Source organism: Hyla sarda, chromosome 6 (assembly GCF_029499605.1).
Source record: "Hyla sarda isolate aHylSar1 chromosome 6, aHylSar1.hap1, whole genome shotgun sequence".
NCBI classification, from domain to species: domain Eukaryota; kingdom Metazoa; phylum Chordata; class Amphibia; order Anura; family Hylidae; genus Hyla; species Hyla sarda.
In genome coordinates, this window is record NC_079194.1 from 116416254 (window position 1) to 116442468 (window position 26215).

General features: G+C 41.5%; 1 protein-coding gene across 3 annotated transcripts; it reads right to left on the bottom strand.

Moving 5' to 3' along the window:
* Nucleotides 1-351: 351 nt before the first annotated feature.
* Nucleotides 352-24646, bottom strand: WDR6 (WD repeat domain 6). Of its 3 annotated transcripts, none has more exons than XM_056524797.1 (7): nucleotides 24422-24495; nucleotides 14322-14454; nucleotides 11651-14051; nucleotides 6199-6297; nucleotides 4321-4437; nucleotides 2904-3019; nucleotides 352-985 (listed from the first exon to the last, which is right to left on the bottom strand). In XM_056524797.1, the coding sequence occupies exons 2-7, from the start codon at nucleotides 14410-14412 to the stop codon at nucleotides 546-548; spliced, it is 3264 nt and encodes a 1087-aa protein (XP_056380772.1). In that variant the 5' UTR covers nucleotides 14413-14454; nucleotides 24422-24495; the 3' UTR covers nucleotides 352-545. The 3 variants fall into 3 exon arrangements, with proteins under 3 accessions (XP_056380772.1, XP_056380773.1, XP_056380771.1); XM_056524798.1 differs by having other exon boundaries at nucleotides 24464-24482; XM_056524796.1 differs by lacking the exon at nucleotides 24422-24495 and adding an exon at nucleotides 24502-24646 and having other exon boundaries at nucleotides 353-985.
* Between the last annotated feature and the right edge of the window lie 1569 nt (nucleotides 24647-26215).

Genomic DNA, 26215 nt, shown 5'->3' on the forward strand with positions numbered 1-26215 from the left:
TGCAATCTTGAAAGAACAAACGGAATGGTCCAGCCCAGGTTTGATGAAATAGTAGGGTTTTTATTAAACAGAAACAATCATGGTGACATGTTTTGGCTGCTAGTTCACAGCCTTATTCATACAAAAAATGTATTTTTTTGTATGACTAAGGCTGTGAACTAGCAGCCGAAACGCGTCACCATGATTGTACCTGTTTCTGTTTAATAAAATCCCCGCTATTTCACTGAACCTGCGCTGGACCATTCTATTTGTTCTTTCAGGAATATAACTACTATAATACTGCTTCCTATGTACAGGAATATAACTTCTGTAAAGCTGTGCACTCAGGACAATAAAGTAACTACTATAATGCAAGAACTACGGTTGGAAATCGTTAGTAAGAATCTTCATATCAATGGCTTCCCTCATGAAGACTGGTTTTATGTACAAAAACACTTTGAAAAAATTTCATTGAAATATAAATTCTGTTATGTTGTTTTTCCTGACACACTGTCATTATTTGCACATTATTTTACAAAGAGATAACAGTAACTATACAGAAATATCTAATGATTGCACTTCACAATCTCCAGGCCTTGTCCACACAGCACACATAGATGCTCTTTATCATGTGTCCAAACGTCAAGCTCAGAAACATCGGCCACGTGACAGAATCTGGTGGCCACATGCTGAAGTCCGCTGTCCCTGATATTCCATAAAGTTAGACGCTGATCCACAGACGCAGATACTAAGAGGTCATCTCTGAGGATGCGCAAACCGGTGACATGTGCAGCATGAGCTGAGCTGACCGAGACTGACCGGAGAAGTTGGACACCTCCTTTTGGATCATCCTGAGAATTATGGTCCAATATTAACCAATACACACAGATGGAATTGTCATCTCCTCCACTGGCAACCAGGTATTGTCCCTCTGTAGTCATTTGAATACAGAGACTGTTGATCCCAGACTGGTGAGTGGATACAGTAAAGCAGACGGGACCCAGATCTGTCGAGAACACAAGTTTCATTAGTTTTCATCATTTATTCTTTCTTGATTGCTTTTGCTAAATTATCAAATATATACTTTATTTTAGTAATTGAACTTAATTGAACACTTCAGGCAAACAACTGAATCTGGATATTAGCCATTACCGATTACTGTGATTACGTGCCTGCAAAATCCTGCTATTATCACCTTGCATTTGAATTTTGGTGGTGGCCTAGCCCCAGATCCCACCACCCTGTGTGTATTATAGTAATGGTGGGCAAAGGAAACATAACAAAAAAACCTGATGTCTTCCTAGACTCAGTCCCCCATAGGTCTTTTGCAGACTCAGGTATCCTCTGTTTGGACCCGGTGTCTTCTCTGTGCTTCCTGTAGGACCTTCCCACACATCCAATCCATCACTGGCTGCAGCAGTGTCCTGTCTTGGCCAGTGATTGGCTGAGCGGCAAAGGTCCTGCAACCAGCAGCATGTCTCTGAAGAAGGATGCAAATAAGACACCAGGACCACAAGAAAAAGAAGAGGATCTGCGGCTGATCTACGGGGACCAGGGCTAGGTAAGTATCAGTATTAGTTTTTTTAATGCTTCCCCTGTGTTCTGGCACCATTGACATGAAAGGGGGGGGGGGGGATTTCCCCATTTGTTTATTCTATCCCAATCACATACAGAAATCGCAACATGACATTTTCCCCAAATTGTGGATGTTTTCTTAATCCCTGCTTCATCCCTCCTTCATTATTTACTGCACATAAATACGAATGCAACAATTGAAGCAATTATATTTTTTTTTCCCGAAAATTTTTTATTGGCAAAAGAAGTGTACAAGAGAAGCAATGCACAAACATATTAACAAAGACCAACAATTGTGCAACAGAAGATAAAGCACTGAAGCTATTCTAATGGTGTTTCATCTGTAATGGTCACTGGAAGAATTAAGTTACACCTCTGGAGATAGGGCAAAGGTTGATTATATTTTCAATATAAATGTTTACTTTTCAAACTTTATTTTTCAATTTCATATATAAGACTAAATATTAGAGGTCAATAATAAAGAACACGCCGGATACACAGAACCCTCTGTATTGTAGCCATATGTATCATGGATCAAATTATCTCTTTTGTTCTAACCCCAGAGAAATCACTCAGCACTTAATAAATGTGTAATGAGCCTCTTCAACGTGCACAAGTATTAATGTGTTCTCATTGCCTCCCCAGCAAGAATGAGTGTGCACTAGAATAACAATACTTAAGACCAATACTCTACTAACTGCCCTCTCCAGAGAACAATACAATCCACCACAAAGACATAATCCACTTAAGGGCATCTGTCACGTCTGCTAATGATCGTAGTAAATACATGTATTCTTTATAATAATAATTCTGGAGCATATTTTCTTGGGACTTTGCATTGTAACATTCCTGTTATTCCTCCTAGAAATGTTTTTAACAAATGGACAACTGAGTGTTAATAGTTGGGGGGGATGGGTCACTTTATACTCTAGTACCCTCTATTGTCCAATCAGAGCTGACAATATCAGAGGATATTTGACAAGGTAAAAAGTATTGCCCAGTTGTGTAGTTAAATAAATATAATTTTTTTTAAATAATATTCGGTAGGAATAGACAGAAGAATAGCACAACATAGAGTTACGAGGAAGATGTTCCAGAACAGTTTTTTTATGACGAACAGAAGTACTAACTAAAACAGAAAAATCAGAGAGTGGAGAGAGGTAAACCTGATAATGAAACCATCTATACAATCTACTATTCTAAGAAGATCTAACTTTTATTCTGATTATTATAAGGCTAGAGTCAATGCAGGTTACTGCGGCCATTGCGGCAAACTGGCAGCCATGCTACAAGCCTTTGTTATTGCATAATTGAAAGTTTTATTTAAATGAAACACTATAGATACTCACGCTGCAGTGAAGAATTTGTATCCTCCTTTTCCAGTATCCGGTCAGCACAGGATACTGTCCCAGATATATCCCAGAATGCAATGCGACCATCTGTAGCGGCACTGCACAGCATAACTCTAAGACGGAGGAGAAACATATTTACCCATTGTCAGACTATAGCAGTATTTCCCAACCAGGGTGACTCCAGCTGTTGCAAAACTACAACTCCCAGAATGCCCAGACAGCCGAAGGCTGTTTGGGCATGCAGGGAGTTGTAGTTTTGCAACAGCTGGAGGCACCTTGGTTGGGAAACACTTGACTATAGTAATGATATAAATACATCTAAAACATGATGAACACTGGATGAAATGCATCACAATATTCTCTTTGTTGTCTTGCATCAGTAACTCACAGGAGGGAACTGGTAACTTTTTGAACGGAGTAAGAGAGTGCCTTTTTTTTATTTATTTATTTTTTTTAAGTTATATCCATTTCTGGGAAGGTTAGGTAACAGTTCATATGGCCGCCATCACAGTTCCCACAGGGGGGGGATGTCAAGTTTGCAGAGTTCTGCAGTGATACCTCCAAAGAGTTTTTTTTTCTATATAACAATTTAAATAGGATCTAAAATGTGAGATAAGGGTATATATAGATAGCTAAGGGAATGGGGGAGGGGGGGGGGGGTCACATTCTATAAAAGGTATGTGATCAGCCCCCTCAGCTATCTTTACATGCCTGTATGTCATTTTTTACAGAGAGACCACAGGTCCTCTTTAATAAAAGAAGACAGCTCATAGAATTACTGGGATTGTTTTCCTAATATGAATTGTCTCATTAGGACTGTTTCTACTGGTGCCAGAAAGTTAAACAGATTTGTAAATGACTTTTATTAAAAAAATCTTTACCCTTCCAGTACTTTTTAGAAGCTGTATGCTATAGAGGAAATTATTTTCTTTTTGAATTTATTTTTTGTCTTGTCCAGTGCTCTCTGCTGACACTTGAACATTCCAGAGCAGGAGAAAATCCACATAGCAAACCTATGCTGCCCTGGACAGTTCTTGACACGGACAGAGGTGTCAGCAGAGAGCACTGTGGACAAGACAAAAAAGAAATTCAAAAAGAAAAGAATTTCCTCTGTAGCATACAGCTGCTAAAAAGTACTGGAAGATTTTTTAATAGAAGTAATTTACAAATCCGGTTAACTTTCTGGCACCAGTTGATTTGGAAAAAAAAATGTTTTCCGCCCCTTTAAGGTGTTGTAATACCACATTTGTCCTGTAGTGGTACTGCAGGAGAAATCTACAGTGGTCCCCCAAGGATAGCAGGTGGTTGCCACAAGTTTCAGCTGCCAGTCCTTATTTAGAGAAGGGTTGTTGGGATGGGTGAAAAAGATCAAGATAAATATTCATTGGCTTGTGGCATTTTTCTGGAGTTTTACCTTGAATTGTTGCTAGAAGTATGAACAAATGTCTCTACTTTCAGTACACAGCACTGGTGGTAAAAGGACTCGGCTACCAATATTATCTGCCGAGAACTCTCACTCATCACAAAGAATCTACAAAAACATAAAAAAAAAAAAAAAATTCATTACACAATAAGATGTAGAGGAGGGCTGAAAGTAGCTCTTCACTCCTGTGTAGAATCATTTATAGACGGACAATAAGGAACTCTTATATTACTGTGAAAAAAGTTATATGGTGCTCAAAAGTAAAAGTATATGAAATCAAGGTCATAATAGGATTATAATAAAATTGAATAGTCTAAGGGTGGGTTCACATTAAGTCTTCTAGTACGGGTACCGGATCGGCAGCATACCACAGTTACGGGGCGAAAATGAGCCGACTGGAATCACTGTTTGACTCCGGTCGGCTCATTTAAATGAATGAGAAGGGAGCCAAGTCCGGCTGGAATACAGGAGCGGAGCCGGATCCGGTACCCGTACTAAGAAAACATGATGTGAGCCCACCCTTATAGTGGAATACAATAAGTTACATAAAATTTAACCCAGTGGTCTGGTTAAGATTTATCCTGCAGGCGCTATTTAATGGATATGTAGACTTCTAAAGGAAAATGGTCATCCTGTTCACCCACACTAAACCCAATTCACCGGGTTATAGTGCGTGTGAACAGCAGAGTGATGCAGGGTCTCTGACTGATATATATACCTTCAGTCCGGTGCCCGGTCCCTCTGCAGATCAGCTTCTATCTGTGCTGAATTGTGCGCTGGAGGCGGACCCGCCAGCTGGATATGAATATTCATGGTGGCTGGTCACAAGCGCTCACATGACCAGCCGCCATGAATATTCAAATCCCGGGCCCGCCTCCAGAATGTGTTTTAGTACTTTTGTAACTTGTGGTGAGTCACAAGGGCCCTGTATCTTATTGTATTTCACTATTAGATTATTACATTTTATTATAATCGTATTAGGACCTTGATTACATATAACTTTTAAGCACCATACAACTTTTTTCATATTTGCTTCTTATTGGACACAGAGGGTATAGTTGTCAATTGGTTTGCTCAGTTAGGTGCACAGGGATCTAGTGAGCCTCCATTACACAGTTCTGTTATTAAGTAGTTGCATCTACAGTAATACTTCTCCTTGTTAGGCTTTGTTCACATGTGTGTCAGAGGTTCTGTTTGGAGCCTCCACTAAAGATTTTTCCGAAAAAGCAGGACAAAAAAAGCACTATTTTGTCCATTAAAATGCCTGGTACTATGATGTAAACCCTATTTGCTTCAATACAGTCCAACAGATACTGCTGGAACTCGGCACATTCGGCTTTTCATTGTTCTGCTTCTATCGGGCAGATATAAACCTAGCCATAGAACATTTTATACTGTTCTGAATATTCAAAGTGGATCTGTCACTAAGAAAACATGGGTGTCAATATGCACATAGCTAGGATTAGGATTCTGAGCATACCTTATTTATTTAATATTTTTCTCCAGTGTCAAGATATAAGCCTTTTTGTTAATATATAAATGAGAATCAGAAGCCGAGAGGTTGTTACCCATGGAATAGCCTTACCTGGGCTCTTGTACACATTTTATAGTTTCTCTCTATAGGGGTTGGAGTGTTTTTCTGAACTTTAAATCTGCTGCACAGCTATTGAGCTAATGTTCTGGCAGCCTGCCATCATCACCAGGAAGAGCTTACTGACCGCACATTATACAGCTGCTATTGACCTAAAAAATCTATTTGCATTCAGTAATCTCCCTCTACTGGTGACCCACGGATGGAATTTATTCTTCAAATACTCAATAAAAAAATATAATCTCATTGATCATTCATGATGGTTCATATGCACACACCTTATAGATCCATCACTGCAAGCAGCAGCAAGATAGACGCTGGAGGATGCAGGTTTCCTGCTTTCTGGAATCTCATCCACTGTAGTGACTGATAAGTATCTGACAAAAAGAGAACAGAATTACATGAAAAGAGAAAAAAAAATCCTACTGATCCTGAGAATAAAGAGGCTGCAGGTCTGATGCATTGCTGTGCCTCTTTACGGTTTTTCCCTTTTCCCGCTCACCTGGCTGTGCACTGATTCATATGATCCCTAACTTGCCTGGATCCGTCAGGCCGTTCGCCCGCAGTCTTAGTTTTTCTATATATGCAAATGTAACTGTAACTGGCACAGGCGGGGTTTTCAGGAGCCTAGTGGCACTGTAATGTCAGCACCGCCCACTTATGAATATTCATCCCCCCTCCCTCCGTCTCTCCCTCTCCCCGCCGGTCCTAACTGGTCTCCACTGCGCATGTGCTGCTTCTTGACATGCGCAGTGAAGACCAGTCAGGAGTGGCGGGGAGAGGGAGAACCGGGAGGGAGGGAGGATGAATATTCATAAGTGGGCGGCACTGCGGATGGGAGGCGCTGATGTCACAGTGCCACTAGGCTCCTGAAAACCATACTCGTGCCAGTTACAGCCACATTTGCATACATAGAAAAACTAATATGGCAGGCAAATGGCCAGAGGGATCTGGGCAAAGTAGGGATCATATGAATCAGCGTTCCCTGCACTATCAGTCAGTACCTGTGGTTAGTGCGGGACAGAACATGTGACAGTTTTCCTTTAAATGGAACTGTGCTTGCTTATGAGAATAGTCTATGTTTTGACAAGGGAGGAAGTCTGCTTATACACTACATATACAGTGGTAATAAAAAGTCTACAAACCCCTGTTAAAATGCCAGGTTCTTGTGATGTTAGAGAATAAGGCTAAGATAAATCATTGACTAGAAGGAAAAGGGGGTAGGTAGCTCAACCAGAAACGTAGAGACAATATTGTGTTGTGCCAGATGAGTACTAGGTGTGAGAAAAAGTTGTGTATCCTATTCAACCCGTGAATATATGAAAAATATAAAGATACACCATCCTCAAGCCTGGTCTTAAATATTAAACTAAAATTCTATAGCTTAAAAATAATACATAATACAATAGAAAATATTGAAAAGGCTAGTGGTAATAATGATAATTCAGTCAGATAAAAGAAAACTAAAACATTTAACAGAGTCTCATAAATAAAATACGATAATTATCATTACAATGAGTGCCAACTGCAGGGCCTTTGCAGATGAACTCAGAAGATATGTTTCAAAATATAGTAATGATATTAATAAAAATGATAATAAAAATGACAATATTAAAACAAACTATGGTCTAATTGTATATTTTTAGGGTTTTTAGCATTTTTTTATAGTGTTCATATGTAGCCATTGTAAAAGTTGCATATAGTAGGAATTGTAGTTGCGTGCCCCCAGCTCTTGCATAACTGCATCTACCAGCATGCCCTTTGATCAGTACATGCTGGGAGTTGTAGTTTTGCAACAGCTGGAGGCACACTGGTTGGAAAATACTGAGTTAGGTAACAGAACCTAATTCAAGGTTTTCCAACCAGTGTGCACCCAGCTGTTGCAAAAGTACAACTCCCAGCATGTACGGTATGTCAGCACATAGTGAGAGTTGCAGTTTTGCAACAGCTGGAGGTTTGCTCCCCCATGTGAATGTATAGGATACATTCACACAGGCGAGGGTTTACAGCGAGTTTCCTACTTCAAGTTTGAGCTGCGGCAAATTTCCCACCACAGCTCAAACTCCCAGCGGGAAACTCACCGTAAACCCCACCTGTGTGAATGTACCCTAAAAACACTACACTACACAAAATAAAGGGTAAAACACTACATACTAACACATGTACACTGTCACCCCCCCCCCCCCCCCCCCCCAATAAAAATGAAAGGTCATCTTGTACGGCAGTGTTTCCAAAACAGAGCCTCCAGCTGTTGCAAAACAGCAACTCCCAGCATTTCCGGACTGCCACTGACTGTCCAGGCATGCTGGGAGTTTAGCAACAGCTGGAGGCACCCTGTTTGGGAATCACTGGCGTAGAATATTTTTGGTAGCGGACGCAATTGTAATGCTTGCATCAGAGTCCACCCCTATGCAAATCCCTAATTTAAACCTCAAATGAGCATGGCGCTCTCTCACTTCGAAGCCCTGTGGTATTTCAAGGTATAGGGCCACATATGGGGTATTTCCGTACTCCGGGAGCAATTGCGTTACAAATTTTGGTGGGCTTTTACCCATTATGAAAAGGTAAAGTTGGGGTCTACACCAGCCTGTTAGTGTAAAAAAATAAAACATTTTACACTAACATGCTGGTGTTGCTCCATACTTTTTATTTTCACAAGAGGTAAAAGGAAAAAAAGATCCCCAAAATTCGTAACGCAATTTCTCCTGAGTATGGAAATACCCCATATGTGGACATAAAATGCTCTGCGGACGCACAACAAGGCTCAGGAGGGAGCGCGAATGTACATTTGAGGCCTAAATTGGTGATTTGCACAGGGCTGGCTGATCGCTACAATGGTTCTGACATAAACGCAAAAAAAAATACCCATGTGTGACCCCATTTTGGAAACTACACCCCTCACGGAACGTAACAAAGGGTATAGTGAGCCTTAACCTCCCACAGGTGTTTGACGAATTTTCGTTAAAGTTGTACGGGAAAATTAAATAAAACTTTTTTTTCACTAATATGCTGGTGTTACCCTAAATTTTTCATTTTCACAAGGGGTAATAGGAGAAAAAGCCCCCCAAAATTTGTAACCCCATTTCTTCTGAGTAAGAACATACCCCATATGTGAATGTAAAGTGCTCTGCGGGCGAACTACAATGCTCAGAAGAGAAGGAGCGCCATTGGGCTTTTGGAGAGAAAATTTGTCTGGAATTGAAGGCCACGTGTACTTGCAAAGCCCCCATGGTGCCAGAACAATGGACCCCCCCCCCCCCCACATGTGACCCCATTTTGGAAACTACACCCCTCATTTAATGTAATAAGGGGTACAGTGAGGATTTATACCCCACAGGTGTCTGACAGATTTTTGGAACAGTGGTCCGTGAAAATGAATAATGTAATTTTTCATTTGCACAGCCCATTGTTCCAAAGATCTGTCAAACGGCAGTGGGGTGTAAATAAGGTGTAGTTTCCAAAATGGGGTCACATGTGTGGGGGGGGGGTCCACTGTTCTGGCACCATGGGGGCTTTGGAAACCCACATAGCCCCCGACTTCCATTCCAAACAAATTCTCTCTCCAAAATCTCAATGGCGCTCCTCCTGTTCTGAGCATTGTAGTTTGCCCGCAGAGCACTTTACATCCACATATGGGGTATTTCCAAACTCAGAATAAATGGTGTTACAAATTTTGGGGTGCATTTTCTCCTATTAACCCTTGTAAAAATGTAAAATTTGGGGGAAAAACAGCATTTTAGTGAAAAAAACCAACATTTTCATTTACACATCCGACTTTAACAAAAAGTAGTCAAACACCTTGTGGGGTGTTAAGGCTCACTGTACCCCTTGTTATGTTCCTTGAGGGGTGTAGTTTCCAAAATAGTGTTGTTTTTTTTTTTTTTTTTTTTTCCTGTTCAGGCACCATAGGGGCCTATATGCGACATGCCCACAAAAACCATTTCAGCAAAATTCACTCTCCAAAATCCCATTGTCGCTCCTTTCCTTCTGAGCCCTCTACTGCACCCGCAGAACTTTTTACATCCACATCTGAGGTACTTCCTTACCTGAGAGAAATTGGGTTACAAATTTGGGGGGGGGTTCTCTCATTTTACCCCTTGTAAAAATTCAAAAAATGGCTCTACAAGAACATGCGAGTGTAAAAAATTAAGATTTTTAATTTTCTCCTTCAATTTGCTGCTATTCCTGTGAAACACCTAACAAACTTTCTGAATGTCATTTTGAATACTTTGAGGGGTGCAGTTTCTATAATGGGGTCATTTATGGGGCATTCCTCACAGAAAGGCCCCTCAAATCCACTTCAAACTTAACTGGTTCGTGAAAAATGAAGATTTTGAATTTTTGGTAAAAATTTTGAAAATTGCTGCTATACTTTGAAGTCCTCTGTCTTCAAAAAGTAAAAACATGTCAAATTTATGATGCCAACATTAAGTAGACATATTTTATTTGTGAATCAATATATAATTTATTTGGAATGTCCATTTTCCTTACAAGCAGAAAGTTTCAGAGTTAGAAAAATGCTAAATTTTCATGAAATTTGGGGATTTTTCACCAAGAAAAGGATGCAAGTAACGACGAAAATGTAACACTATGTTAAAGTAAAATATGTCACGAAAAAACAAAATCTCGGAATCAGAATAAAAGGTAAAAGCATCTCAGAGTTATTAATGCATAAAGTGACAGTGGTCAGAATTGCAAAAAGGGCCTTAAGGTGAAAATGGGCTGAGTCCCTAGGAGGTTAAATTACAGCACATGTGTAATGACTTCTATTTATAGGGTTGGTCAAGCAAATTATTTTTTTTTTTTCAGAATCTTGCCCAGAATCTTACCTTCTGCCATTACCCCGATGCCACTGAATCGGTCTCTCATCCTATGGCCCCATTGTTCTTCCGGCTCCTGGGATCCAACACGCCACAATGCGCTCAACTAATCGCTGGCCGCATCGATGGACCGCCTAGGCTGGTGATAGGACGAGCAACAGTGTTAGTTTCTGGGCACCCAGATAAATGGCCGGGCCCAGGCCCGTTACATGACACTGGCGCTCAGTCTATCACTGGCTGAGGCAAAACATCACTGTGGGCAGCAATTAGCTGAGAGCAGTGTGATGTTTTGGGTCCTAGAGGACAGGAGACGGGAGACAGATTCCACCGACACTGCTGGAATGGCGGAAGGTAGGTCAAAGTTTATTATTTTTATTGCGGCAGCCTGGGGACAATTCAAAATGAAAATCAATGGATAACATCTTTAACATGAGTTTGAATGTGATTAATTCTGAACAAAACCACATCCTCAGTTTTATGAGGGTGTGCACACGTACGCAAACAGGTTATAGTGTGTTTAAGTTTTTATTTCCCTATCATAAATTTCTGCTTGTTTTGCAACTGAATTATTCATGTTACAGGTGGAGGAAAAAAGGTGGAGGAAAAAGTTCTGACATGATTTATCTTTGTCTCATTCTTTAATATCACAAGAATCTGGCATTTAACAGAGGTGTGTAGACTTTTTATATCCACTGTACATCTGAAAACAAAGGCTAGTGAATGGGGTAGGGGGTTCTTAAATGTTTGGGTGTATTAAGGATGTCAATGTAATACATTCTGTGGCACATTTATCAATACTATCTCCAGAATGACACATTGCAATAAGGGAAGTCATTTAATGTAATGTAACAGCACCCGCCACTCAGTGGGGAAGACAGACACTCAATTAGGATAATACCAACTTAGTTACCTTGTTTCCGGATCAATCTTAACCATTCTGTGTTTATTCCTAATTCTATCCCAGTGTTCATCTAGTCGGTGGGATGCTACGTGAATGACTTGGCATGTAATATTGTCATTAACCTCCCCTGCTTGGATCAACAATCGATAAACCTCTATCTGAGCTCTACCTCCGGCAGTGAACAGTAGAGTGGAGAGGATGCCATCCTGATGTTTAGTCCTTGCTAAAGCCAACGTTTTCACACTGGAAAGATGGTCGCTGATAGTCGAAAGGCAATACAAGTGTCTGGAATTTGCACTGAAGGCCCATAAATTGACTGTGGTGTCTTCACTGCTTGTAATAATGATGTCAAGAAGTTCCTTACTGGAATTCTTAATTGTTCCAGCATACCTAACACTTGTCAGTTCTCTGCCATGCAAGGTTTCCTTTAAAACATTCTGAATTCTTTCAGATGCTTTACTGTAGTAAGTAAATACATCACCAGATTTAATATAGGCAAACATTTCATTTGAATCTTCTTTCTTGTAACTCCAAGACCTGTGTCCACCACCACAAGGGATGCACAGTAGCTTTTCATTAGTTCTCGTACTCCACACCACAAAGTCAGTAGAATGGAAACCAAGGATGTGTAAGTTTCCGTCAGGTGTGAAGGACACACGTTCGATCCACTCCATCCCCTTGCAAGCCTTGAGTTTGCGGAGCATTACCAACTGGCGTCTTTCCACCTTCAACTGCCGATAAAATCCATCTCGACCGCTGCTGTACACAAAGCCATTATGGTACACAACCGATGTTACACCTAATTTGCCGTGAAGGCCAAAAAGAACATGAACTGCCTCTGCTTCCTGCCCTTCTTGTCTGGGAACATTAGAATTCTTAGTGTTGTTGTTGGCACTTTGTAAAGACCCGTCCGTGATGTTTTCATTGCTGTTTGCTCCAGAAACGCTATTTGGAAATAGTACCAATGAACCTCTGCGGTCACCACATACGATCAAACCTTCTTCAGGCACAAATGCTATGCTGGTGTGCCACCTTTGTTTGCAAGTAGGCAGCAGAAACCTACATCTCTCTGTGACAGATGTGAGATTACCAGACACACATGTGACTTCATTCCAAATTATTACTCCATTAGGACCAGAAGAAAACAGGCTACAAGTGTCTGTAGACAACAACGACGATGAAGCAACCCAAGTCAAGCTGTGTACTTTTCCTTCATGGTGCTTCAACTCCTTGCAAGTTTGAGCAGATGAAAGTGAGAAAATCTTAACACTGCCTGTTATGTTACCGATGGCACACAGGGTGGAGTCAGCCAGTCTGATCGCCTCTAAGAGACCATACGATGTATAGTTACTATCCTTCAATACAAAGATCCATTGCTTGCTGATAAAACTATAAGTGTATATAAAACCCAAGTCAGTCATTATAACAAGACAGTTGATATCTGCTAATGTTATTGCCTTTGGGACCCCAATGTTTTTGAAGGCATCAAAATGTAGGTTCAAAAGGTTACTAGATGGGGAAGTTTTTTCTCTAATCTGCCAGAGTCGGATTCCGGAGTCTGCCCCACCAGTTGCAACCAAACCAAGCTCATCTTGGACAGAAACAGCTCTGATGCCCCGACCTTTGTGACCTTTAAAGTTATGGATAATATCACCACTATAGCTCCACACAATACAAGCAGAGTCTTCACCGATACTGATAATGTTGTCTGGGAGAAGCCTGACTGACCACACTCGTGCTTGGTGCCCGTATAACAAAAGAAGACACTTAACATCAGGATCACGGTCAGTAAGACTGCCCACGTTCCACACCCTGATGCTGCGATCATCCGAGGCTGAAGCCAAAACACCTTTCTGCTTTTCATAATATATACTAAAAATGACACCATCATGTCCGCTTATTCTCCTTCGAGGCTCTACTCTTCCTTCTTCATTAATTTGGTCAGACATCCCCCAAATGACAAGCTGGTTGAACACAGTCCCAGATATCAGTGTGAGCTTTTCCCAGGTTGTTCCCACAAAATGGGCAGAGTACAAGATACATTTTTCAGAGCAGTGAATTTCCTTCAAGACTTTACCCATCTTGTAGTCATAATATGCAACAGAATTGTGTCCCAAAGCTAAGCCAAGGTAAGCAGTAGACTGCAAGGCATCTCCAAGCCACTGAACGTCCCATATCCAGTCATGCAGTTCTCGAAGATTGCAGACTTTGGACAGTCTTACTTCCTGATCTCTGGTGCTAAAATTCAGAACAACAAGACCCTTACTTCCAAACACACACACGACAGACGAGTCTGAACCGCAAGGTTTTATTCCATGAATTGTGTAACCTGCCAGGACGTTCTCCTTTAGCCTCAGGGAGGTCGAACTGCTGCTTCTTAAGGTATAAACAGTTAGGTTAGGGCCTTCACCTACAAAGTAAAACACACAACTTCAGGTGTAAGTAATATAATTTTCAATTGTATGTTTATTTTTACAGCTCACACAGATTGACACAGCTTTTCAGAGTCTATAAAAAGCAACCCAGTCTAGTTATATAGGCTTGCCATCCTGGACTCAGGAACTGAATGGAATGACCACGAAAGCACATGTTCACCTACATCTAATGAGACTGTGAGGGATATATACACACACACACACACACACACAATTATTACTAAACATTATCCACTAGAACTTACCAGCCAGAAGATGATCACCCACAAACTCCAAGGCAGTGATTGGAGCCAGCAGCAGCTGTGACTCCATTTTGGTGATGCACATAAACCTCATAGAACAACATCCAAAGAGATCTCACCAGGTTTCCCCATTAGTCTAGAAGTAAAAAATATTTTTTTAAGATAAATTATATTGACAAGACATTCTAATGCTGGACATGGGTGCAAAACTGCCAACCAGCCCCCCCCCCCCCATCTTTTTCTAATTTTAGAAAATTGTATTTAAATAAGATTATCACCCCACTTTAATTTTTAGAGGCCTTGGTAATAAATAAAAGAAGCAATCTGGTTGCTATGGGCAACTGCTCCAATCCCCATTGCTACAGGTGTTGTCTGCTCTTCTCTACCTCAATTTACCGCAACCCTCCACTGCTCCTGTTTTATGGTTCCTTACTGGTCTTTACTTCCTGGTCCCTCTGGACACCGACATGTGACCAACCCCTGGACACAGCAATGAACTGTAGCAGCCAAATGCCTGTGTCTAGAGGGACTAGGGAGTAAAGTAGCAGTAACGGACCCTAAAGATGTAGATATGGGAGCAATCGAGGATTTGTATGGCGATTATGACTTCTATTATTACTTTACAACATTCTTACATTTTTTAGGTGATGGACAACCCATCTTGTTGAATAGAGCTAAGCTGCGATATCACACAGGACCTGTGGACAGCTATGGCACTATTTGCCTATGTTCACACAGCAGAATTTCTGTGCAGAATTTCAGCAGAAAATTCTGCTCAGAATCACATTGAATTAAATGGGGATTAATTTCCGGATTCTGCAAAAACACTAAACATGTCTTTAAAGGGGTATTCCAGGCAAAAAAATGTTTTCTATATCAACTGGCTCCGGAAAGTTAAACAGATTTGTAAATTACTTCTATTAAAAAATCTTAATCCTTCCAATAGTTATTAGCTTCTGAAGTTTTCTGTCTAACTGCTCATTGATGATGTCACGTCCCAGGAGCTGTACATGATGGGAAAATATCCCCATAGGAACTGCACAGCTCTAGTTACGTAAGTAGTAGGGCCTCACGTCTGCCTTAGCGACTTCACCTTGCGGATCAAAACTAAAGAAAAATATTTATAAAGGTGCCGTAAAACTTAGCATTTAATTGTATAGCTAGATAAAATTCACCACAATATTAGTGCAATATAATAATACTATCACCAAATAATAATTAAAGATAATTAATGTATGTATCCTATTTATGATGATCGCCTGGTATGTTTAAGCAAACCATTCACAATACATATCTGATTGCATTAAGTATGCGTAAAGATAACCCCAAGTACACCCGACGCGTTTCTGCCTGGTTAAGTTTACTCATTATCACATATATAACCAGGCTTCCTCAGGGGTAACACAACACACAAAGGGTTAATTGAACACTCAAAAGGGTTAATAATCCTATATAGAGAGTAATATGAATGGTCACAGCCTTTAATGACCACAATTATTAAAGCACAACACTGCAGCTCTAGACAGCTCCAGGTGGAGCAAAAATTAGAATATATTTAAGGATTTTTTCATCCAATACAAGACACCTCCCCTCTGGGTAACGATAAACCCACTCTGGAATTATACCAATGATAGTACGGGAATGTCTCAAAATTGCCTCCTATATAAATAATTCCAGGTCCACTGTACTGTAAATAGATGTACCAGATAACCTGAAAAAAGATCAAATACAGATACTAAATATATATAATAAAGAAGAGAAGAGGGCTTACCCTATCTTCATCAAAACAGTTAATGATGGTTGTACTCACAATGAACTATAGGAGACCAGACCTGAGCTGCCTAGAAACAGACCAGGATACATCTTAGTTAAGAAGAACATACATACAACGAGTCCTCATACGTTTAGATAAGTAAGGCATCCCAAGGAGGACTTGTACTTACAGTGAAGAAAGCGAACAATCACGCACGTCCTGCAGTGGCAGGGGACCCGACCGTCTGCCGGGATACACGCGCCCTGTATGCGCGCCGGCGTCCTTTTGTAAACCAGCGCTTCCCGGACCCGTCACATGAGCGCCACCCATGTGACGCTGTACATGGGCGTGGCTCTGTTCCCGGAGCCGAGAGGCTCCGGACATTGCCGATTACTGACGGGGAGCGCTGGTTACAACCATTATCAAATTACTAAAGGCTGGCTCATATGGGAAGAGTGTGCAGGAACAAAGTGTAACTTAGAAAGGATATATACAACGGCACTTAATAACCCTGGTTATACAAGATTAGAATTGTACAAAACTAGAAGCATGTTTTAGTGTATATAATGGAGGTACTAAATTCCAACCTATTATATACTTAAAGACACATGAGACTCCAAGGGGTCACCCTGATGTTATAGAAAATCCAACAAGGATAAAAAAAAAAAAAAAAAAAAAAAAAAAAAAGGAATACTGGGAAATGGTACTGAGGACAAGATCAGGAGCTTCTAACTGGCGCCGCTATTAGGCATACAAAACGAAAAACTTTTGTAAGAATAAAGAAGGGAATTGAAAAAAAGGGGGAATAAAAATAATTGTAGTTCTCCTCTCTCTATTAGACCTGGAAAAAAAAATACTCCATTTACCAATCTAGACAAGTTATATACGTAGCCATATTAAAACATTAGCCAAGCGCAGGTAACTTGCATATGATATAAACCCAATATTAATCCTATATACATACGGACCTCTACCTGACATGAATATAAGATGTCGGGGGGGGGGGGGGGGGGGGAGGGGAGGAATAGCTGGGCCCTATGGGTCTACCAAACCCTAAGAGTTCCTACAAGACGACCCTAAACCTAGACGGCATGGACGCCCTAATAAGGGCGGTACCGTATTCTGGAACCTCCTACAGATACCTATTATGCCCTAGGTATGGGTGTTACTAGACGTATCGGTCAGCTACAACCGTCCCTGTCTACCTATCATTCCACCCAATCAAGGGAAGAGGTCCGTAATATCATTTAATAAACTATCTGAAAAAGTCGAGGATGTAATAAGTTAGGGTATGGGTTATAAAAATGGAGCAAAAGACAACTGCTCATTCAATCCTCCTGGGGACATAGATTTGAACTTAAAAATCCACCTTGTTTCCCGTTGCATGAGGACTTTGTCCAAATTCCCCCCTCTTGGTGATGGTTTAATTTGTTCCAAACCCACGAAGGATAAACATTTATGATCCCCTTGATGTATTGTGTTGATATGGGTGGAAATCGGGGTGTCCCTCTTGTGTCGTATATCACCCAAGTGTTCCAGGACCCTGCGTCTAAATTCCTGCAGGGTCTTGCCGACATATTTTGCCCCACATTGACAGAGGGCTACATACACTATTGCCTTAGTACTACAATTTATAAAGCTCCTGATCTCATGCCTCAAACCAGTATCACCATACAATACAACCTTAGTTTTTTGTATACTCGGGCAGCCTTTACAATGCCCACAACGATAACACCCAGGAGAGGAATATCTGTCTAGCCAAGTCTGGTTGGATTGTACTGGTAGATGGGAATGCACCAGATTGTCCCCTAGGCTTCTCCCTCTCCGGAAGGTTATTTCAGGGCGTTCACCCACTACCTCAGATAAATCTGGGTCTAACTGTAGGATGTTCCAGTACTGATCAATTACTTCCCTCACACGTTTGGATTGAACATCAAAGGTACCAATAATTCTGAGCGGTTGTATAGTGTCAGTTTTTGCCCTCGGTACGAGCAATTGTGCTCTGTCTTGTTCAAGGGCAAAACGATAAGCCGATCTTAAGGTATATTAGAAGTAGAGCAGGAAAAAACCCTCAGGTATGGCGCTGCAGACTCTTGTAGACAGATGAGGCGGATGCCAAAGGTAATAGGAAAGTCCTCAGCAGGACATTTTATTAAAAAAACAATAAAATGGACAAGATTACGCGTTTCGGGAGGATCCCTCCCTCAGATCCCCCCCTGATCTGAGGGAGGGATCCTCCCGAAACGCGTAATCTTGTCCATTTTATTGTTTTTTTAATAAAATGTCCTGCTGAGGACTTTCCTATTACCTTTGGCATCCGCCTCATCTGTCTACAAGAGTCTGCAGCGCCATACCTGAGGGTTTTTTCCTGCTCTACTTCTAATATTGACTCCCAGGACGACTTGTTTCCTCCTGCAACCCATCGGCATAGCAGCGACTCGTACTACAGTACCCAGATTATATCGTGGGTGATATGCTTTTTTGCATAGATCTCAAGGTGAGCGGCCATCTATAAGCCCCGTGGGGTTCCCCCCCCACCCACCAACCGATCTATTGAGGGTAAATACACGAGGCGCCGTCCGTCGGTCCTTTCTTTTCTTTTCTCTACAGATCTTAAGGTATAGTCTGGATAACCTCTTGTCAAAAATCTGGTGCGGAGATCCTTTGCCTGCCTCTTAAATTCAGCCCTATCTGAGCAGTTCCTCCTGAGACGGAGATTTTCTCTTCGAGGGGCGGTACTTCCACCAGCTCAGGGGGACGGCGATGGGGAGCCCATGCGCCCCATCGTACGCCAACCTCACCCTGGGCTGGTGGGAGGCAACCACCGCCTTCTCAGACGAGCGGGAACATCTTTCTATTAGCGCGACCTTTTGGTCGCGCTATATAGATGACATTTTTATTTTATGGACTGGCTCCAGGCCAGAATTTGAGGAGTACCTTCGGGTGCTGAACAACAACGACTTGGGGCTTTCCTTTACATTTGAGATTCAGCAAGAGGGGCTGGCATTCCTGGATGTCTATGTCTGTAAAGACAGTGCTGGTGGCCTGCAGACATCGGTATATAGGAAGGACACTGCAACCAACTGTCTCCTGAGATGGGAGAGCTGCCACCCGGTCCCCCTTAAACGGGGGATACCGAGGGGGCAGTATCTCCGTCTCAGGAGGAACTGCTCAGATAGGGCTGAATTTAAGAGGCAGGCAAAGGATCTCCGCACCAGATTTTTGACAAGAGGTTATCCAGACTATACCTTAAGATCGGCTTATCGTTTTGCCCTTGAACAAGACAGAGCACAATTGCTCGTACCGAGGGCAAAAACTGACACTATACAACCGCTCAGAATTATTGGTACCTTTGATGTTCAATCCAAACGTGTGAGGGAAGTAATTGATCAGTACTGGAACATCCTACAGTTAGACCCAGATTTATCTGAGGTAGTGGGTGAACGCCCTGAAATAACCTTCCGGAGAGGGAGAAGCCTAGGGGACAATTTGGTGCATTCCCATCTACCAGTACAATCCAACCAGACTTGGCTAGACAGATATTCCTCTCCTGGGTGTTATCGTTGTGGGCATTGTAAAGCCTGCCCGAGTATACAAAAAACTAAGGTTGTATTGTATGGTGATACTGGTTTGAGGCATGAGATCAGGAGCTTTATAAATTGTAGTACTAAGGCAATAGTGTATGTAGCCCTCTGTCAATGTGGGGCAAAATATGTCGGCAAGAGCCTGCGGGAATTTAGACGCAGGGTCCTGGAACACTTGGGTGATATACGACACAAGAGGGACACCCCGATTTCCACCCATATCAACACAATACATCAAGGGGATCATAAATGTTTATCCTTCGTGGGTTTGGAACAAATTAAACCATCACCAAGAGGGGGGAATTTGGACAAAATCCTCATGCAGCGGGAAACAAGGTGGATTTTTAAGTTCAAATCTATGTCCCCAGGAGGATTGAATGAGCAGTTGTCTTTTGCTCCATTTTTATAACCCATACCCTAACTTATCACATCCTCGACTTTTTCAGATAGTTTATTAAATGATATTACGGACCTCTTCCCTTGATTGGGTGGAATGATAGGTAGACAGGGACGGTTGTAGCTGACCGATACGTCTAGTACCACCCATACCTAGGGCATAATAGGTATCTGTAGGAGGTTCCAGAATACGGTACCGCCCTTATTAGGGCGTCCATGCCGTCTAGGTTTAGGGTCGTCTTCTAGGGACACTTAGGGTTTGGTAGACCCATAGGGCCCAGCTATTCCTCCCCTCCCCCCCCCCCGACATCTTATATTCATGTCAGGTAGAGGTCCGTATGTATATAGGATTAATATTGGGTTTATATCATATGCAAGTTACCTGCGCTTGGCTAATGTTTTAATATGGCTACGTATATAACTTGTCTAGATTGGTAAATGGAGTATTTTTTTTTCCAGGTCTAATAGAGAGAGGAGAACTACAATTATTTTTATTCCCCCTTTTTTTCAATTCCCTTCTTTATTCTTACAAAAGTTTTTCGTTTTGTATGCCTAATAGCGGTGCCAGTTAGAAGCTCCTGATCTTGTCCTCAGTACCATTTCCCAGTATTCCTTTTTTTTTTTTTTTTTTATCCTTGTTGGATTTTCTATAACATCAGGGTGACCCCTTGGAGTCTCATGTGTCTTTAAGTATATAATAGGTTGGAATTTAGTACCTCCATTATATACACTAAAACATGCTTCTAGTTTTGTACAATTCTAATCTTGTATAACCAGGGTTATTAAGTGCCGTTGTATATATCCTTTCTAAGTTACACTTTGTTCCTGCACACTCTTCCCATATGAGCCAGCCTTTAGTAATTTGATAATGGTTGTAACCAGCGCTCCCCGTCAGTAATCGGCAATGTCCGGAGCCTCTCGGCTCCGGGAACAGAGCCACGCCCATGTACAGCGTCACATGGGTGGCGCTCATGTGACGGGTCCCGGAAGCGCTGGTTTACAAAAGGACGCCGGCGCGCATACAGGGCGCGTGTATCCCGGCAGACGGTCGGGTCCCCTGCCACTGCAGGACGTGCGTGATTGTTCGCTTTCTTCACTGTAAGTACAAGTCCTCCTTGGGATGCCTTACTTATCTAAACGTATGAGGACTCGTTGTATGTATGTTCTTCTTAACTAAGATGTATCCTGGTCTGTTTCTAGGCAGCTCAGGTCTGGTCTCCTATAGTTCATTGTGAGTACAACCATCATTAACTGTTTTGATGAAGATAGGGTAAGCCCTCTTCTCTTCTTTATTATATATATTTAGTATCTGTATTTGATCTTTTTTCAGGTTATCTGGTACATCTATTTACAGTACAGTGGACCTGGAATTATTTATATAGGAGGCAATTTTGAGACATTCCCGTACTATCATTGGTATCATTCCAGAGTGGGTTTATCGTTACCCAGAGGGGAGGTGTCTTGTATTGGATGAAAAAATCCTTAAATATATTCTAATTTTTGCTCCACCTGGAGCGGTCTAGAGCTGCAGTGTTGTGCTTTAATAATTGTGGTCATTAAAGGCTGTGACCATTCATATTACTCTCTATATAGGATTATTAACCCTTTTGAGTGTTCAATTAACCCTTTGTGTGTTGTGTTACCCCTGAGGAAGCCTGGTTATATATGTGATAATGAGTAAACTTAACCAGGCAGAAACGCGTCGGGTGTACTTGGGGTTATCTTTACGCATACTTAATGCAATCAGATATGTATTGTGAATGGTTCGCTTAAACATACCAGGCGATCATCTTAAATAGGATACATACATTAATTATCTTTAATTATTATTTGGTGATAGTATTATTATATTGCACTAATATTGTGGTGAATTTTATCTAGCTATACAATTAAATGCTAAGTTTTACGGCACCTTTATAAATATTTTTCTTTAGAACTGCACAGCTCCCAGGACGTGAGTCATCAGAGAGCAGTTAGACAGAAAACAACAAATCAACTTCAGAAGCTAATAACTATTGGAAGGATTAAGATTTTTTAATCAAAGTCATTTACAAATCTGTTTAACTTTCCGGAGCCAGTTGATATATAAAAAAAAGTTTTGGCCTGGAATACCCCTTTAACCCATTTAGGATGCAGGGTGTATGGGTACGTCCTTGCGTCCTGGTACTTAAGGATGCAGGGCGTACCTGTATGCCCTAATCCCGTTACCGGTGTTTGAAGCGTGCTCACCAGCTGAGCACGCTTCATACCCGATGGGTCCTGACTGCTATTAGCAGCCAGGACCCAGGGTTAATGCCGGGCGTCGCCGATCGGGCCAATGCCTGGCATTAACCCTTTAGACACCTAGATCAAAGTTGATTGCGGCATCTGAAATGTAAACAAAACTATTGGGACCGGAGCTGATCAGGACCATCGTGGTGAAATTGCGAAGTCTCAATCAGCTGAGAGGATGGCAGGAGGGCCCTTACCTGCCTCCTCACCATCCAATCGGTGCTCTGAATCTCCCAGCCAGCCATGGAAGGCTAGAGAAGCAGAGCACTGATAACACTGACCAATGCTGAGCCAAAGCTCAGCATTGAACAGTGTATGCAACCCAGAGATTGCACAGTATAGCTCCCTATGGGGACTAAAAAAAAAGTTAAAAAATATAAAAAGTTAATAAATGTGAATAATCCCCTCCCCTAATAACATGAATCACTCCCCATTCAAAACCAAAATGCTACCAATATAAAATTACAGACCACGGTGCAAAAATGAGCCCTCATATAGCCCCGTATGTGGAAAAATAAAAAAGTTATAGAGGCCAAAAGATGATAATTTTAAACATACTAATTTTGGTGCATGTAGTTAATTTTTTAAATAAAATAAAACCTACATAAATTAGGAATCCTGGTAAACATATGGACTAGAGATGAGCGAACTTACAGTAAATTCGATTTGTCACAAACTTCTCGCTCGGCAGTTGACTGTATCCACCTTTTCCAGCCCATGGGAACACCTGAAAGCTGAACTCATTTATGCAGGATAAGTCATCAACTGCCGAGCAGAGAAGTTCGTGACTAATCGAATTTACTGTAAGTTCACTCATCTCTAGTATGGACCTACAGAATAAAGATAAGGTGTCATTTTTACCAAAAAGTGCACTGTGTAGAAATGGAAGCCCCCAAAAGTTACAAAATGTGTTTTTTGTTTTGTTTTTTTATTTCACCCCACAAATTTTTTATTTTTTTTTGTTTTGCTGCGGATTATGTTATAAAATAAGTGATGTCATTACATAGAACAAATGATGATGCAAAAAAAAAAAAAGCCCTTATATGGGTCTGTAGGTGCTAAATTTAAAGCGTTATGATTTTTTGAAGGGGGGAGGTATAATGAAAGTTCAAAAACGAAAATTGGCCGGATCCTTAAGGGGTTACATTTTGCAGAATTCAAGGTGAAATCACAATGAACTCAATAGGGCTTTGAATTTCGGGAGAATTCTGTGTTCTGAGCACACAGAAATCCACCTGAAATTCCACAAAACTGCCAAAATTCCGCTGCAAGCTTTGCAGAACAATATTTGAGCAGAATTTCCCCAGTGTGAACATAGCTTCACTAGTAGAAATGGACTGTAGGATATCTCACATTCTGTTCTTGCATAAAAGTACCAATTTTTTGTGCAAGCCCCATTTGCACAAAAATGTGCAACTAGCATGTTTGCACTGTACTTGCCACATTCTGTAAAGGTGCGTGAAACACTGTGGTAAGGCTACAACTAATGCCATAAACTGACATGGGTTGTAGCTGAAATCTAGGGCATCTCATAGCTAGAGTAGAGTATAATCTTTCGCACACGGACAGATGGCGCCTCTTCGTATGATCTTACTTGGTCACAGCCTTTAGTCGATCTGCCTATTGTTCTTTTTAATATCCCCTGGACATCATTTATCTCTAGAACAGTCATTGACCATCTTTGTCTGTCAGGGTATGCAGTGAGTTGTAGTACCACAACCAATAGAAAGCCACGGGTCAATTAACACTGTTGTAGAGCAGGATACATTGGGGGGGGGGGGGGGGGGGGATTTATCAACACCTATCTAGATGAAAAGTTGCTGAGTTGCCCATAGCAACCAATCAGATCACTTCTTTCATTTCTGAAAAGGCCACTGAAAAATGAAAGAAGCGATCTGATTGGTTGCTATGGGCAACTCAGCAACTATTACTCTGGACAGGTTTTGATAAATCTCCCCCATAGTGTATAACCTCATTAAGACAAGTCTACTACACAGGGAACCACAAGTCACAGCATGCCCTGCATCAAGGGACTAGTTGCAGGGACAACATCAGTTTGACTCTGCCTGAACTATCACAAATCCTCCTCCGACACCTACACGTTCTCCACTACAGTGAAACAAGTATCAGCCTCTTTATACATCCTATTAATGAAATGCCAGGCTTGTCATATACTCACACACGCTCTTTAGGTCCACTTCCGCCCGGGTGTATCACGTGTTTCCGCTAAACTCTTCTGCCCAATCACAGAACAGAATAATGCGACATCCAGGATTGTAAGCTGATTCGTGATTGGATAGTTCGTGACAGATCAGGAAAAACGCCTATAAATCGTTGCTAGGTGATGAACAGCTTGGCGGCATGTGACCTCCTTAACCATGTGATCTGTGGGTTTTAGTTTTTTTATATTATTAATATAAAGAGTTTGAGCCATTATCTGCTGTGTAATCTAAATTTGCTCCAGCCCCCCCCCCCCGTCGTTACTAAGGCCTAGGGCAGTGGTCTTCAACCTGCGGACCTCCAGATGTTGCAAAACTACAACTCCCAGCATGCCCGGACAACCAACGGCTGTCCGGTCATGCTGGGAGTAGTTGTTTTGCAACATCTGGAGGTCCACAGGTTGAAGACCACTGTTCTAGTGTGTTTCTTAGTCTTTAATGTGGCAGGTCACTTACAATTCCTCACTGGTGATATAGATTTGTGTCAGAACAATTGGTGCTGCAGTGTAAAGCATGGCTAGTACATTATAGCAGTAGCCTGAGTCTATAAATAATTGTTTTCCAAGCAATCTGCCTCCAGCTGTTGCAAAACTAGAACCTCCAGGATGCATAGACAGCCAAAGGCTGTCCGGGTATTTTGGGAGTTGTAGTTTCGCAACAGCTGGAGGCACACTGGTTGGGAAACACTAAATTGTTGGATTTTCGACCCCCATTAGACACGAGTTTCAACTGTGCCCTAAAGCCGGCGCTTCTCATTCATGCATCTTGCATGCTATGTTAATAGAAACCATATTACATTAATCTAATGTGTCGTTAATAATCTTATTTGTGACTTTTACCTCATGAGGTAATATTGAGGTCATGTGACTCTTGTAGCAACCGAAGATTTCACAACGACAATGGTGCAACCAAGGATACTATTAAAAGGGGCGCTATTCACATAGTGCAGACTATAGAGATGTATGGGCTGATGATAATATCTAAAATGAGGACATGTGTCTATAAATAAAGAAGAATTGTGTCTGTTATAGAGAGGAGTCCTGGATTGTCTTTGCCGTTATCCAATCATGTTCCGTTTACACAACGAATTGGCAAATATCCAGCTAGTAATATGTAACAATTATAAAATATGTAGGCGTTGGTGCATCATCTGGTGGTCATAATAGGTACTACTACTTTAACATGTAATCCTTAATCAATTAATATACATCTAGTTTGTTCCTCTTCTCTAGTTCAGTAGCCTTTAAGCATTGTCACTCCCACTGACACTACAACTCCCAGTATAGCTTTATAGCCTGTGGTCGGCCCATAGACCAACCTTGTGTGTACGAGAAAAGCTGTTGCAATGGGTTTTGTTTGTTTTAATGATCAGCGGGGGTCTCAGCATTCAGATTTTTAGGTACGGACAAATGCAGCATTTTTTTTTTTGCTGTGTAAATTCTACAGCTTTTCTGCAGTGAACCAGAGCTGCACCAAATATATGCCAAGGTGAGTATACAAGGTAAACAAGACCTTAGCAACCCACAAAGAGCTCACTTACCTTCTCACCTTCTCACCTTGACACCCTATTTGTTTCCCAGTACAGTGGTCCCTCAAGTTTACCAATATTAATTGGTTCCAGGACGACCACTGTATGTTGAAACCATTGTATGTTGAGACCATAACTCTATGGAA

What these genes read in the sequence shown, in the direction of transcription:
- WDR6 (XM_056524797.1), bottom strand. Translation starts at nt 14,412, where the DNA reads ATGAGGTTTATGTGCATCACCAAAATGGAGTCACAGCTGCTGCTGGCT. An exon ending in GGGTGATCATCTTCTGGCTG is followed by an intron (nt 14,052 to 14,321) that starts GTAAGTTCTAGT and finishes TTTACTTTGTAG; the next exon opens with GTGAAGGCCCTAACCTAACT. An exon ending in TACAAATTCTTCACTGCAGC is followed by an intron (nt 986 to 2,903) that starts GTGAGTATCTAT and finishes TGTTCTCGACAG; the next exon opens with ATCTGGGTCCCGTCTGCTTT.